Source organism: Pundamilia nyererei, unplaced genomic scaffold (assembly GCF_000239375.1).
Source record: "Pundamilia nyererei isolate P.nyererei 1_Seehausen unplaced genomic scaffold, PunNye1.0 scaffold00012, whole genome shotgun sequence".
In the NCBI taxonomy this organism is placed as follows: Eukaryota; Metazoa; Chordata; class Actinopteri; order Cichliformes; family Cichlidae; genus Pundamilia; species Pundamilia nyererei.
In genome coordinates, this window is record NW_005187413.1 from 3,971,228 (window position 1) to 3,986,703 (window position 15,476).

At 39.4% G+C, this 15,476-nt stretch overlaps 3 protein-coding genes across 6 annotated transcripts; 2 read left to right on the forward strand and 1 right to left on the reverse strand.

Moving 5' to 3' along the window:
- The first annotated feature begins 3,539 nt into the window (after nucleotides 1-3,539).
- rbp7b (retinol binding protein 7b, cellular) lies at nucleotides 3,540-4,672 on the forward strand. Its single transcript, XM_005724541.2, has 4 exons — nucleotides 3,540-3,708; nucleotides 3,914-4,092; nucleotides 4,274-4,375; nucleotides 4,601-4,672. The coding sequence occupies exons 1-4, from the start codon at nucleotides 3,636-3,638 to the stop codon at nucleotides 4,652-4,654; spliced, it is 408 nt and encodes a 135-aa protein (XP_005724598.1). The 5' UTR covers nucleotides 3,540-3,635; the 3' UTR covers nucleotides 4,655-4,672.
- A 1,372-nt stretch (nucleotides 4,673-6,044) lies between these two features.
- Nucleotides 6,045-11,222, forward strand: cenps (centromere protein S). 2 transcript variants are annotated; one of them, XM_005724544.1, is made up of 6 exons: nucleotides 6,045-6,245; nucleotides 6,430-6,471; nucleotides 6,600-6,723; nucleotides 10,404-10,437; nucleotides 10,562-10,628; nucleotides 10,824-11,222. In XM_005724544.1, exons 2-6 carry the CDS (start codon nucleotides 6,442-6,444, stop codon nucleotides 10,935-10,937), a joined length of 369 nt encoding a protein of 122 aa, XP_005724601.1. In that variant the 5' UTR covers nucleotides 6,045-6,245; nucleotides 6,430-6,441; the 3' UTR covers nucleotides 10,938-11,222. The 2 variants fall into 2 exon arrangements, with proteins under 2 accessions (XP_005724601.1, XP_005724602.1); XM_005724545.1 differs by lacking the exons at nucleotides 6,045-6,245; nucleotides 6,430-6,471; nucleotides 6,600-6,723 and adding an exon at nucleotides 10,012-10,175.
- Nucleotides 10,947-15,441, reverse strand: tardbpb (TAR DNA binding protein b). 3 transcript variants are annotated; one of them, XR_001290248.1, is made up of 6 exons: nucleotides 14,644-15,441; nucleotides 13,938-14,101; nucleotides 13,689-13,838; nucleotides 13,416-13,586; nucleotides 12,260-13,324; nucleotides 10,947-11,601 (listed from the first exon to the last, which is right to left on the reverse strand). XR_001290248.1 is itself a non-coding variant. In XM_005724542.1 (5 exons), exons 1-5 carry the CDS (start codon nucleotides 14,882-14,884, stop codon nucleotides 12,833-12,835), a joined length of 1,209 nt encoding a protein of 402 aa, XP_005724599.1. In that variant the 5' UTR covers nucleotides 14,885-15,441; the 3' UTR covers nucleotides 11,665-12,832. The 3 variants fall into 3 exon arrangements, 2 of the variants coding, with proteins under 2 accessions (XP_005724599.1, XP_013764068.1); XM_005724542.1 differs by lacking the exon at nucleotides 10,947-11,601 and having other exon boundaries at nucleotides 11,665-13,324; nucleotides 13,698-13,838; XM_013908614.1 differs by lacking the exon at nucleotides 10,947-11,601 and having other exon boundaries at nucleotides 11,665-13,324.
- Between the last annotated feature and the right edge of the window lie 35 nt (nucleotides 15,442-15,476).

A 15,476-nucleotide genomic window follows, 5' to 3' on the forward strand; every position in this document is an offset into this window, starting at 1 on the left:
GAAATGCATATGAAGATTTTTGATCATTTAAGTCTAAGTGTGAAGTGAGTGGGAATCTAGAGGAATATATGAAGTTTCCTTTGCAAACTACACAGCGCAGACGATTGTTGTGTTGCTGGAAGACAGTTACAACACACGGATGAATTAAGGTGTTTGTATGTGTGAATTATAACTGATCTCAGGTGAATTTAAAGATATCCAGTTTACTGTATAATCTGCTCTTATTGGATGAATGTTTTATTCTGTGGAGTGGTACTGCCATACATACACAATCAGGTGATGTAAAATATGTGTTTTACTAAAGAGATAATCACATTCCCATACTCGGATCACATTTTTCTTCTATTAATGTGACCTGGAGGTGCTTTTGAGTCAAAATGATTGAAAACAACATTAACACTACATCATATTTTTGGTTTCTTTATTGAAGACCATCTTTAAATAAAAGCTCAATTCCACTAAGTGTCAGCAGTGGTGTTGTCTTTGTGCCTCAAGATAAGGAACAAAGTAAGAAAACATGCTAAACACATCCGTCATCTCTTTAGCTATATTAGTCTGTTGTGAATACGGTGTTTAACAAATTTAGTAGCACCTGCCATTTAAAAACAAGACAATACAGAAAAAATGTATTTAATAGGCAAACGATTAACTGAATTTACAGTTAATTTCCAAATTTCAGCTGGGAAACTGAATTGTGAGAAGTCAGAAATATATCAATTATTCAAATTAACATTCAGTCTCTATAACAATTTTCTCTCCATGAATGAAAGTAAATAACTGCAATTTGGCATCTTCATCAAAAATAATAATTTGCAAAGTTTACTGGTTTTTTTCTGCTTTCTTTTAAGCATTAAATGTAAAAATTAACAGATGAATACATATATTTAGCATTAAAATTATTTTGATTAAAGAGCTTGTGCATACTGGTGTGTTAACATTGCAGGAAACAAAAAAATGATTGTGTTAATTACAGATACCGTTAATTAAGGGCATCAGTAATCTAAGTCTTTCATTGGGCGGTGGTCCAGAAAGAAATTGTTAAACACTGTGGTTGAAGGCAAGTGTAAATCAACATTATACATTATTGTATTTCATATGATGCAACACAGATTTTCTGTTGTAGTAAGCCACAGCAGTTTAGTCTGATTTCCTCTGCATCACTGCATTTTTGAAGTGATTTGATTTCTTCTTCATACTTTTATATCTTTCCTCCTGCTTTATATTTGAGAATTTTACAAAGTGATTTGTATTGAATGGATATGTAACATATGAAATGATGTTTGGGAGTCTGTCAATACAGTCTATAATAAGAAAATTAAAAAGAACTGGAAGTTGCACTTGTCTTTTTTTTTTTTTTTTTATATGAAAGTAATTCTTACAGTTACTTTATATTAAAACATTTAGATGAGGGGTTCCTGAACACCTTGGCTTTAAATCAACAAATGTAATTTTAGTTTTCATGCTAGAATTTCTTTATTGTAGCTTCAGTAATAAGATAAAAATCCAGTTCAGAATTTACAGTCACACCATTGCTTGTAATCATGTCAAATCTACTGTATGAAATATTATTTTTTTAGTAATAAATTGTTACATGAAATACATTTCCTCGGTGCAAAAAGAAAATCAACAGCTGCTTTTCTGAAGTGTGCATTAAAAAAAAAAGTGAGCTGGATTAACTCACTTTCCCTTTTTCTTTCTCCTGGTTTAAAATTACAAGCTGCTGGTGGCAAGGAGCCCTCATGAATTCTTTACATGTGTAGTGTCACATATCATTGTGGGACAGCTGGAGTGTTTTATAACTCATTGTTTCTGCTTGGATCTGTCACAGAGTGCCTGTTGGTTAGCCACAGTCCTCCTCTGACCATGAAAAAACCTGAACGGACAGAAGCAGGTGTTAGTCCTTCGAAATGAAGATTTTATGAATGAATGAATTCTCCAGTGTGCAAGAGAAAGGGAGAGTTGTCTTTCACCTGTACTGATAGCAGAGACCACTGTTAGGACAAGGGACATGTAGTACAGCTCAGGGGTGGTTTTGGCCTGTGAACATAGCGTACATAGAAATCATTGATATGCTGCAGGAGTTTTTTTGAGGGGTTGAACTGGCTAATATTGCTTTTTTTTTTTTTCTTACACATGCTGCTGCTGTCAGAGTCAGGATAGTAGTGCACAAACCTTGGCCACATGACAGTAGACCAAACACATGGTAGGCAGCCCACAAGCTCTGATGAACTGGGTCTGTCAGTGTGAATATCACTGCAAAACCTTGAAAAAAAACAATCACTGTTCCTATTAAACCTGTGTAAATGCTGTTAGAGTATCTGCTTTGGGACTGCTGAGCTGAGGAGACTTACCTGAAGCCATCAAGGACAGAGCAACTGAGGCTGACAGGTTGTTCAGAAGGGGCTGCCTGCAGTATCTTGAGGATTTGGGCCTTTAACCAAAATAGAAACCATTGTTAACTTCATGTTCCTTCTTGTACGAGTAACCTGCGGGCTGTATGGCATGATGCCATTGCCTGCGTCCCACTTACCTTCCCATCACGTAGAACTGAGGAACCAGAACAATTGTGATGAACAGTACATTCAGTAGTTGACTGTGAAGGGGGAAGTGATGGAAAATAGATTAAGGTCATAGTAAACAGAAAGTCATTCTGAAATCTTTATGTATGAGAGTACTTACAATCTTAATCTCTGATTCTTTGGTATCCATCTGCTGCTGTGATATGCCATGAAGACCAGCAAGTAAAGAAACATGGATGCTGCACATCCAGACGCGTATGTAACTGTAACACTGTCCCTGGCACGTGTTGTATTAAAGTGCCAAACGCCCTTGTTGACCAGAGGAAGGATTGTATTTCATCCTGTCCAAGCCTGCACTTTTTACTCCTTGAACTCAGAACATTTGCCCCAATAAGTTATGCTTAAATTTTTTTAAAGTTGGTTTTAACATTTTAGACGCTTATAAATTATTTTTGTTAAAACTCGCTAACACTCTGAAATTGTATGAGATTTCTTCAGCGCCCTTTCGCCATCACTTTTACCCCCTCACCCACTCCCGGAATGCACAGGCCTGAACTTCTGATACTTGGCTACTGGGTTTAATCGCTTACTGCATTATACTGACTCATGGCGGCTGCACTGGCACAGAGAAATAAGCAGTGATCAGTAACTTTCTATTCATGAGGTTAGCATCGACCATGTATGGTAGAAACTGGGCGGATACAGGGCTGGATGTGAGGCCGATCCTCTCCACACAAACTACGATTCATAAAGAAACACTGACTCCAGGTGTGCATGCTTACAGATTTAATTACCTCGAGCTTTTTACGCTATTATCACATCTGCGCACAAGTCCTCTTTTAGTACAAAGCCCACGTAAAAGTACGGATAAAACTGAGTATATTAAAATTAAAATAAAAAACCTTGCGTCGTGGAACAGGATAGTTTCCTCACATTATTTCAAAAGTCTTGCTCCACCCTCCTGCGTATGTGCCCAAATTAACTAGAGCATAAGCAACGCATCACCCTTACCCCACATTTGACACACAATAAAAAGAGCCCACCCAACAACTTCGCATCCTTCCACTCTTGAAATTCTGCTGTTGCGTCTTCCAAAGAGGCCACCTAACATCCAAAATGCCTGCCAACCTCAGTGGGACATGGAACATGGTCAGCAATGTCAATTTTGAGGGCTACATGGTTGCACTTGGTAAGTTTCACCCTTTTTAAAGCAAATTGGAAGACTGCGTGCAGAAAATGAGATGAGTAGAAAACCTCATATTTAGTTGTTTTAGAGTTCTTGAACTTGGGTGTACGTAAAATGTATATATGGCAGGTTATAGTTTTTACTCTTTTTGGAGTGTAAACATTTTGTAGAAAGTGTTGTCACTTATCCCTCTCATTTTGACATGCAGGTGTTGATTTTGCAACGCGCAAGATTGCTTCTATGTTGAAGCCTCAGAAAGTGATTAAGCAGGACGGACATTGCTTCACAATTCAGACACTCAGTAGTTTAAGAAACTACGAGTGTTCATTCAAGACCGGAGAGGAGTTCGAGGAGGTAACGAAAGGAATGGACAACCGCACCTGTAAGGTAAAAATGTTACCAAAATGTAACCTCCAGTTATAAAGCTCGCTATTAGATTTGTGATCAGTGGTGCAAAACAAAATCAGCCTCTTTACAAAGTGTAAACTCCATTTATGTTTAAGTATTGGGGAAACTGTGTAGTTTATCATTTTTTATTTATTTTATTTTTTTTATGTTACTCTAACAGTCTGTGGTCAACTGGGAAAATGAAAAGCTGGTGTGTGTCCAAAAAGGAGAAAAGAGAAACCGAGGGTGGGCTCACTGGCTTGAGGGAGATGAACTTCATCTGGTATGACTGAACTTTATGCTGGTGTCCCTGTTAATATTTTAACTTATAACATTCACAATCCTGTGATTGTACATGTGTACAACTGTAACCATACAAATGAAAATGCTGCTCCCTCTGAACACTGATGCCATTCATTGAACTCCTGCTGTTGTTTGTTTGTTTGTTGTTTGTATTACCCTTTTAAAACTGATCTTCAATTACAATTTTTTTTTTTCTTTTTTTCAGGAGCTCACTTGTGGGGATCAAGTCTGCAAACAAATTTATAAAAGGACTATGTGATTAAACTCTCAAAATGAAGTGCATTGTGTGTTTATTGTCTCGTTAACTGACATCATAACACAACAAAAACTATATCTTTTCCATTTTTATATTTTAGAATGATGCACAAAACACTTTCCACAATCCTAAAGTGTTTTATACTAAAGCTTTCTTAGGAATTTAAAGCTACCTTTGTAGATATTTATCAAACGAAATGCTAGTCTTTCCGCATACAGATTCATTTCATGTTGCCATAATGAAAATGGCAAGCTTTCTCACTTTCTAAAACATGGTGTTAACAGATGTTGAGATTAAATTTCTCTGCTTTAAAAAAAGCAGTAAAAGTAGAGGGAGGTTAAATAACTTTTATAAAAAGATAAAGGAAAGAAGTGGACGTATGAAAGAAATGATTGTTTTATAGTAAAGTGGGGGGAGGTATTAACTTTTAGCAACGGTGCCCTTCGGCTTCCATCACAGAACCAAAACATGTCTGCCAGTACAGTAAATACATGATGTTGTTTAGACTTGCTCGCTGATGAAGTGTCCTTGTTGGCACCATCTGACAGACAACACACATGCATCATGTTAGCACTAGACGTTTTAAAACTATTTCAACGTGTGCACATGCAGCATTTCTCTCTGAGGTTTTGCCCAACTGATCAGCATGACTGTAATACTGTGACCTAAGTTGCAGAAATTAAGCATGACACACTGTCAGACTTCTCAAGCTGATTGGCAATTGAAGTACAAGCTGAGGAAAGATCTCATTCAAACCCTGGACTTTGTATGTACTTCCTTTGACTGCATGATCGTGCACTGTGATTACTCAGGAGGAGGTGGAGAGCTGATCGATTTCTTTCTGGAGGGCGCTGTCCACAGAGAGCACCATCAGTGCTCCAGAAAAGCCTTTTTGATTTTCCTCCTTCTGTGACATGAAAAAAAGAGCGTTGGGGTTATCTTTCATTCTTTTAATGCATCACAAAATCTCATGAGGTCATGAGCAGAAAAAGATCATCCAGGGTTACTTATAATTGTTGGCTGGTTCATTTTGAAGATGTTTTCATTGATCATTGCTGTTATCTTCTACAAACATTAAATAAAGCATCTAACCCGTAGTTTAAGTAAACTTAACAGCTTTAGTTCCTGAACTGAGATAAGCAAGATTTTCAGGGACAACAGCTATCAATCAAAGCTGTCATCATAACCCTGTCAGACCACAGTTTTACAATTTTAGAAGTTATTAATTAAAATCAGACTTTTGGGAGAAGTGACCCATTGACCACACAAACTACTTAACATGGAAGAATGTGTCTGTTATATGTATATCTGAGGTGGACTTGAGTGTTTTACTTAACCCCCTTGGCCCATACGCTAACATTGACTGTGTGGAGTTAATAGCCTTTACGGAAGCCAGACGCCAGGGGGCGATAGAGACGTTTGGGCTTCACTTTAGGGAAGTCAAACAATGGGGACGTCATTTTTTCCAGTCAAAGCACACTGGTTGGAAGTGAACTGAAATGTAAAAGACTAATAACACCAGGAGGGGGCAGTAAGCGGAAACTGTGGATACCAATTGAAGCAAAACACTGAAGAAGAAGCGGCGGACTCGTTGGTTTGTTGACGCATTTATGCCGCGAGTTTAATTTTGTAGCTATCAGACAGTTATCTCTGAACAAATAGCTTAAAAATCAGTTTACAGGTTAAATATCGTGTTTTCAGCAGTAGTTAATCTTCAGTTTGTGACTTTCCTTTTTGTTGTGGTTGTCTGGGAAATCTTCGGTTTGGTTTGTCAACAGTTCTGCTTGAAAATGTCAGTGGATACAGAGGAAACTCACCAGGTAAGTGTTTCAGTTCTCTTCACTGATTGCCTGTTTGGCTAATATTAGCTAACACAAAGGGACGTTGGGAAAGCTACTACACAGGACCGTTATGATGTGTTTTAACGTGATGTGTTTTGCGGTTTTAGAGGTTAAAAGCTGCAGTTCATTATACAGTGGGTCGTCTCTGCCAGAAGATCGGTGAAGACCACCGGAGACCGTTCAGCCGACAAGCTATAGCGGCAATAGCCGAGACGACATTCAGACAGTGTGGTAGGTGTTCAACTAATGAGGATATTCTTTCACTGACCACTTTATTAGGTATACCCGATTTCTAATCAGCCAATCAGATTGCAGGGGTTAAGTGACTTCAAACGTGATGTGGTTAGTTTTCCGAGTGTTTCAGAACCTACTGTGATTTGTTTTCTCCGCACACAGCCATCTCAAGCGTTTATAGAGAATGGTCTGAAGAAGAGAAAATATACAGGAAGCCCATTTCCCTTTGTTGGCCAGATCGCTTTGAGGTGATAGGAAGGCAACAATAACACAATACCCCCTCATTTCAACTAACATGCAGAAGCGCATCAGCACAGTATATCAAAGTAGATGGGCTACAGCAGTAGAATACCACACCAGCTTTCGCTCTTGTCAGCTAAGAATAGAGATGGGTATCGTTTAGGTTTTATCCGATACCGGGGCCAAACCGGTACTTTTGAAATGGAGCCGGTGCTTAAACGGTGCTCTAACTGGTGCTTAAAGAATGGACACTCCCCACCTGGGACTGACTTAATCTGGGACTCCCCACCATTTGACCTAAGAACTGAAGAAGCTTCTCAGATGAGAGGTGAAATGTCTGCAAGTAACTTAAAGAAGTCCAGACGCTTTTCTTTGCAAGCTCCTTTGATTAAAGAATGGAGAACACAAACTTTGTCCAAAAACCTCTTACGTTTTTATTTTTAGAAGTCTCTTTTTTTCTGCAAAATGATAACCAAGTTAGCCTTTTCTGTTGATACAACATACCTCCTTTGGTTGGAACCGGTGCTTAAACAATGGAAAACACAAACTTTGTCCTAAAACCTCTCATGTTTAGCTGTTTTGTTTTGTTTTTTTTTTGTTTTTTTTTTGTTTTTGTAAAAAGATAACAATGTTTGTCTTTTCTGCAGCTATAGGGCATATATGGTATCACTCTGTCAAACAAGAAGACAGCCGCATGTAACTACAACGGTGTTTGCTAGTTCACCTTACATGCATTAATGTAATAACGTGGTTAGCCTCCTCAACGTAAATTACACACAAACAACATTAAGCTACTCGCCCAGAGAAGAATGGCTGCTGCTGCCATCATCATCCGTCATCATTTCTGCTACACTGGCAGGGCTAGGGGCCACGACTCTTCTCTTCGGTTTCTTGGGGGATGTTGCTAACTCCGGGTCCGATAACAGGCACCACTCCCGCAGTAGATGTGCACGGTGTGAGGTCTTGCAGCAAGCTATCAAATACGGTGCATTTCTCAGCTTTTAAAAAAAAAAAAAAACGCTATGTGTCGCCAGGTGTTTCATCAGGTTCGAGGTTTTACCTCCTTTGCACAGTATCAGCTTAAAGCACTTGTTGCAGGCTGCTGAGTTTGCATCTTTTGCTGTGAAGTACAGCCAGACTTTTAACTGCTTTGCCTTGGGCATTTTTAATCTGCAGCTCTGCTCTGAAAGAACGTACATACCTGGGCCCGCCTACTATCCTTGGAAAGGTAAAATGATTGGCTAGAATCCAAAGTGTATGACATCTCAAGAAAAAAAAAAAGCACAGAAATAAAGCACCGAAATGTGCGCTGCTTTTCGGTCTGGGTACTACCGTTTATGTCAGAACCGGTGCCATAATGGCACTGGATACCGGTACCCATCCCTAGCTAAGAATAGAAAACTTAAGCTACATTTCACATGGAGTCACTAAAATTGTACAAAATTTGAAAAATGTTGCCTAGTCTGCTTATTCTCAATTTGTGCTGGAACAGATGGCAGGACCAGGATTTTGCATAAACAACATGAAAGCATGGATCTATCCTGTCTTGTATCAATGGTTCAGTTGGTTAGCTGAGGTAGAGGGAGGTCTGGGCTTCTCAGCTTAGGTTGCTGCTTTTGCTACCTGGCCCTGGATAAGCAGTAGAAAATGAATGAATGAACTGTCAGTCTGTTAGTACTGATTGTAGTACTTAGTACTGTTAGTATTGTTGCATATCCATGTCCTCTCTTTTATGCCAATAGTATATCCATTGTATGACATAGTGCATTATTCTGGTTTCCAAAGGAATCACACATCATGTGACGAAACTCAGATCATCTCAAAATGGTTTCTTGAACATGACAATGAGTTCACTGTACTCAAATAGCCTGCACAGTCACCAGATCTCAATCCAACAGTACCTTTGGGATGTGGTGGAAAAAGACAATCACATCATGATGTGCAGGTGACAAATCTGCAGCAACTATATCATGCTAACATGTCAATATGGACCAAAATCTCTGTGTTTCCAGCACATTATTAAATCTATGCTATGAAGAAATAAGTGTGGCGGTATTTACATACCCTGCCTAACACCTAACAGCAGCTCTATCTCACTGTGTTGGAACACATTTTTCAATAACGGATATATAAAACATCATGCAGATTCATAATGTACAGTTTTGCATTTTTAAACCCATAATACAGTTATTGTTTAGAAAACTTAATATACCTTTCCATATGAAATTATTGTGAAATTCAGTTTTTAGCTGCTTCTTTTTTGTAATTCAGTTACACTCAAGTAGTTGTTTTCACTCTTCGTTTTTAATGAGCATATTTCAACATATATGATATATATATCATATGATTTGACCAGTCACATGTAAAATTATTTTGCATTATCAAGACTGTATAGTTTTCCTTCCAGGCTCAGATTAAATCAACAATTTGCAAGCATGTAAAATTTAGTCTAAATATGGGGATACAATTCCAGCTTTTTTTCCTGATATAACTTTTTGCAACTCAGTGTGCTAATATGCTCTTTGGTGTGGATTGTAGAAATGAAATGACATTACAGAACTCCTTAGATTTCATCAAAAAGGAAAAGAGACAGAGGTAAACTCTGGGTTTCTTGAGTTCAGAAAGAGAACAGGAAACACACTTTTCCTAAGCTTACCCTAAACCCCATTCCTGGAATAAAGTGCAGTTACTTAATTATGAGTTGTCACTGAATTCAAAAATTGTGTCAAAACAATAATGGAGTCAAGTTTGGTCCATGTACAGTAGTCTTTTGTTGTGGTGTGTTAGGTTTATCAAGTTAAAAATGCAATACAGGTGGTGGCCATAGGCAGCGCTCTCACTCTTTCTCTTCTGTTTATTTATTTTTAACATATAGTTTTGCTTTTCGTTGATGTCCTTGTCATTACTGGAACATGAAACAGCACCTGCAGCCTTTTTAGGATGCACAGGCAGTCCAGGTCAGCACATCCATATGGTCTGTCACAAGATTTGTTTTGTTTCCAAGCATAGTGTGGAGGAGAAACCAGGAGATGGGCTATTAGAGGAGGAGGGCTGGACAGAGCTGTAGACAGGCATCACGAGAAGCACGTATATGTATCAGTCAGATAAGGATAAGAAGAAAGCCACAACCTGCAAAACCATTTCCTTTTTGGGGGCATCTTGTTTCACCTCTAGTGAACCTGTTCTCCCTTTCATTTGCATCAAAGAAGGTAATATGGCTTCTAAAGGGTCCATTTACCTGAAAACTGCAATATGCCTTGTTATACTGTGCTCACGTTCCCTTATTTTTATTTAACTTTTGAGCAATATCTATGGAAATGAATGGAGTTATAATCTGAAATGATTCTAACTCAAGTGGACCAAGGATCCACAACAGTCAACATTAATGCAGTTCTGCAACAGACTGAAATCAACATTTCACTCTTTGTTTTTAACAGATATATTTGCCAAAGACCTGGAGGCTTTTGCAAGGTAAGCTTTTTTTTTTTTTTTTGTCCCAGCACCATATTAACAACTTTACCAAAAATACTTTGTTACTCAAACTGCAGCTATTCAAATATGTCCACGTGGCTTCCAATCCCAAATTTCATTTCAGGCATGCTAAAAGAAGCACAGTGTCTGTAGATGATGTGAAACTTGTAGCCCGCCGCAGTACTGCTTTGGTGAGTTATTCAAAGAAACAACACATTCAGTGACATGATTTCTGTACAGTTAACTTACAGTACAACAAACATGTAGTCATGCCAATGTTAACCACTAAAATAATTTCAGATAATTGTTTACTGAACCTGTGTATTGCGTATATAATCTACAGCAGACAGCAAATTTAATGTTTAATTTGTCTTTATTTATTTCAGTCCATCCACATACAAAATAAAAGTGACGAACTGACCCAGGAGCACATGAGTTTAAAAAAGAAGACTACTGCAAAGAGAAAGAACACAGAAACTGAGGAGGAAAGCAGAGAATAAGGACAGGACACAGGCAAGCCTGCGGTATCTGACTTGAGCCCAATCAATCAAATAAACATGAAGACTGACTTACATGTATCTGATAAAGCCAAGAGCCAACAAAAGTCCTAGTTCTTTCATGGGACATGTGCCCGTCAAAACAGTTATGTAGCCAAGATTTGGAGCAAATAAGTGAAAAGTTCCATCCCAGGATCTGCTAATGTGATGTTGAATTTTAGTGCATGTAACAATTGACCTGATTTGTTACCATGTATGAATGAAACATTAAACTTGATTTTTAAAGCATTCGCCAAAGGGACCCTACAGAAACTGTTCCCTTCATGTTTTTCAGTGAGACTCTTAAAACAAATCCCCAATTCCAAGGCACAGAAACCTGACATTAGCTCTAGTATAATAGCCAATTCGGGAGAGAGAATATTGCTGAAGGAAAGCAAAGCCACATTGCTGAGCTGGACTGTTTTACCTTCCCAGTACCTCATAAGTGTGGATAATTTAAAAAAGGGGATCATTCACGAACAAGCCATCAAAAGCAGCAAAAAGACAGGTACTACCCCATGTCTGAGAAGGCCACACACTGAAAGTGTTGGAACTTCCGTCTTCTTCCTTCAGAACAGACTTCAGTCAGGGTTCAAACGGAGACCTCGACCAGCAGAGCCCAAAGTCCCTAGATGTGTGAATCGAATTAGATGGTTTTTGATTTGACAAACTTGACTCAAGTAATATCAACTAAGCATCTATTCAAATGAACTTTATTAGAGAACTCCCTTCATTTGACATGTTTATAAACACCTCACAAACAAAATCTACTGGGAACCATTGGACACACCACTCCACGTTCGCACACCATCACTCGCGTCCCCCAGTGTCTTCAGCAGGTGTCATCCACATCAAGTACACACTTACAGATCAGTTCATTAACATGAAAGCACACACCATACGGCATTCAAATCAGATAATATAAGCAATACAAATATTCATCACAACATTCCACTACATTTCGATATTTCTGCACTTGACAGACATACTTAAGAATAAGGAAAAACTTGCAAAGATTAAAAAAAAAAAAATCTTGAAGTACTAATTAAACAATGTCCATGTTAGGGGAGGCGCTCGTAGCATCTGCAGCTTCCACTCACACACTCAGAAAGCAGTCAACTTGGGCTCTTTCACTGCACAACCAGTCCGTTTCACGCGTCTCTCCGTTCGCTCACTCATCGCTTCACTCTTCGCCACAAGCCATCCTCAATCGCACTCATCAGTTCTTAAAATGTCAGTTGCGCTGTTCTTTCCATGTAAAAGTGGATAAAAGTGAAAACACCCACCGTCTCTTAGAACATGCGGAGTGAAGCCGTTCTTTGATGGCATAGCATTTACAGGTGGGAAGAGGGAGAATGATACCGATATCACCCCAAGAATGCTGCCAAAGAGGAGCTTCCTCGCAGGGAAATGGAAGAGAGGTGAACTGCAGAAGAGATTTCAATGAAGGCTTTTCCATAGAACTTGACTGCAAATAAAGTTGCACTTAAAACATTTATGTTTCAACCAGATTCTTCCCAATGCAAGATTGCCTTTTAGGTCGATGACAATGCCGGATAATGGTGAACCACGAACATTCATGCATTTTCAAAAATGGTTATCACATTTCACAATACATGCATTAGAGAATCCAGTTGAAATGGATACAAACAAATGAGACATCAAAAATAGCACTTTTCTCAGACATCCTGGTAAACAATTCACTTCAACACTTCCTAAATTAAATCTTTAGCATTTTTTTCCAAATGTACAAAACATCTTCACGCAAAAGTGTTAAGTTTTCAGATACGCATCAACACCAGAAATAAATTTCGAAATGACTCGTCTTTCTCGCAGTACTTACCATACAAACACTTAACTTACATACCCCACCCAGATGACTTTGACTCCATGCTGGACCCAAAACCTGAGCTAAACCCACTACCACTGGTTGTAGAGTTTGACCCTGTTCCCCAGCCAAGACTGGCTGAGCTGGTGCCGTAGTTACTGTTGCCTGTACTGAAAGACTGACTCTGGTCTCTACTAGAGCTCGTTCCACTGGAGGTGCTGCCTGAGGTGGATGTCTGCTGCTGGCTAGCCAGCATACCCATCATACCCCAACTACTCTGCAGAGCAGCCTGTGCAGCAGCCATCATGGCAGGGTTCAAGCTGAAGGAACCAAAATTAGCCAGACTACTGTTAGTGCTGCTCCCTAACCCACTACGGCTGCTACCAAATGCTTGAGCCCCAAAACCATTTCCGAATCGTGCTGTGCGATCAAACTGCCTATTGCCATGTTTGGGCTCAGCATTTGAGATGTGAACACTGACTCCTTTGATAATAAGGTCTTCTCCACAGAGAGACTGGGCAACCTGTGAAAGGAGAAAAAAAATTTGATTATGTGGACGCAAGCAACACCAATAAAGAAGGAAAGAAATACCTTCTACATATTTCATACGTTACCTGATCATCTGCAAATGTAACAAAGGCAAAAGCACGGAATGGCTTGGGAATGAACACATCTGTGACTTCTCCATACTGCATAAAGAACTGTCGTAGATCATCTGTGGTCATGTCTTCCGTGCAACGGCCTACAAACACTTTGCGGCTTCTTAGTGGCTCATCAGGACCTTGCTGTAAAGAGGAAAGGAGGGTGCATTAGCATTACAGATTGTTAACCACAGTATTGGCTTAGTTTTGATTCCCATAGTGTGTGGGTATATGCATGGGCATTACCATATTCACCTTCGAGTTAGGGAGCTTGCAGTCGCACCACCTCCCATCGATCATATGGCGCTGAGAGATCACCTTTTCCTGAGCTTCATACTCTGTGAACCTCACAAAGCCAAATCCTTTAGAGTTTCCGGTCTTGGCATCCCGTTTCACCTATGAAAGAAGAAAAAAATAAAACACCAGCAAAAATAATAAAATAAAACAAATAAAAAATTGCAAATCAACGCAAATGTTTTACTATCCAAGTAATACCTGAACCATGATGACTTCACCAAACGTGCTAAAGTAGTCTTTAAGGTCCTGTTCGGTCGTTTTCCAAGGAAGACCCAATACAATCAGGTCCGATGTTTTCATATCGCCCCTCTTCATTTTCACGGCAGAAGAGGCATCGATTTCATCCATTTTTCTTTTATTGTCTAAATGGAAAGATGGGGGGGGTTAATATTTTAAAAGCTATACAACCAAAATGCAAAATATAAAATTCTTATATAGTTAGTAGTTTATGCATTTCCCTCTTTCCCTTGACATTTAATAAAACAAATTGCACACCACTTGAACAATAATAATTTAAAATCAGTTCTGGTGATATTCCTTTGGTGAAAACCCAGTCAGCTCTTAATTAAATCTTAATTAAAAAGTTCCTTAATGGAATCGGGCGAAACAAAAACACCACCAAATGGTAAGGTTAAAATAATCATGCCCTTCAAAACAAAGTCCAGCAATATAGGTACTTGGTTTGGCAGAAGGACTTTAAGGAACAAAATCAATCCTTTGGTGCTCTTTTTAATGAATGGATTTAGTGCCCGAACTCTGGTGGGCGTGACCAAGTCACTTGTCACGTCACTTATCTATTTTCAGTAACCTGAAGCTACTTCATGAATTATAAATAACATCTGCCCACCTGTTCGGATAAAGTCTCTAGGTTTAAATAAGAACAAGGAAAAACACCAATCCTTACCTTTTGGATAGTTCACCACGTACACGACATTCCCCCATCCATTTTCTGGCGCGTGCAGGACCCCTTCCACGAGTCGCACTCCTCTCATGCACTGAGACACGGGGCTCCTGAACCGCAGGCCGCAAGCCCCAGGAAACTGAGCCGCCACGGTGGAAAGAAGAACAGTGCCGTCGTCTTCGGAGGGAATCTCCATGGGCTCCTCATTTTCTTCCTCCGCCACTCGAATGTACACCTCAGCCATTTCCCCGCAAAAATAAAACTTACTCGCAGAAGCAAAACAATGCTAGCGGTTAGCTCGCTAATTGTCCACAGAATCGGCTAACCTTAACCGATGACGCTAACAGGACTGAATGAGTCAGGCTAAACTGTTTATTATACTTGAGACAAAGACTTCTCAAATACAAAAAACTAAAACGGCGTCGGGGCTAGTTTACATCCAAATGATTTAATCAATAATGCTACTTTTAGATTGCGCTTAAAAGCGGGCAACGATATTACTGCTCCTTTGTTTGCTGGGACGGGGATCTGTGCCGTCAACACCGGACGACGACCGCTCTAACGTGCCTGTTGAAAAGAAAACTGCGCAAATTCCGTCAGCTAAACAAAAAGATGTAACGTTTTCCTAAAAATAGTTTGCTCGGCCCAGAGGAGTGGTGCAACTTAAATAAAGCGCTTGTCTCGTCCAACATGCAAAGTAAGGAAAGCTCAGACGAGTATTTTTCCACGAGGCGAAAAATAACAGCGCCATGTAAGGCTAGCAAAATGGCATTATCTAAGCGAAGAAGGAACTACGTCACTAAACTGGAAGGTTTCATTTCACCCAGGCAGGCGGG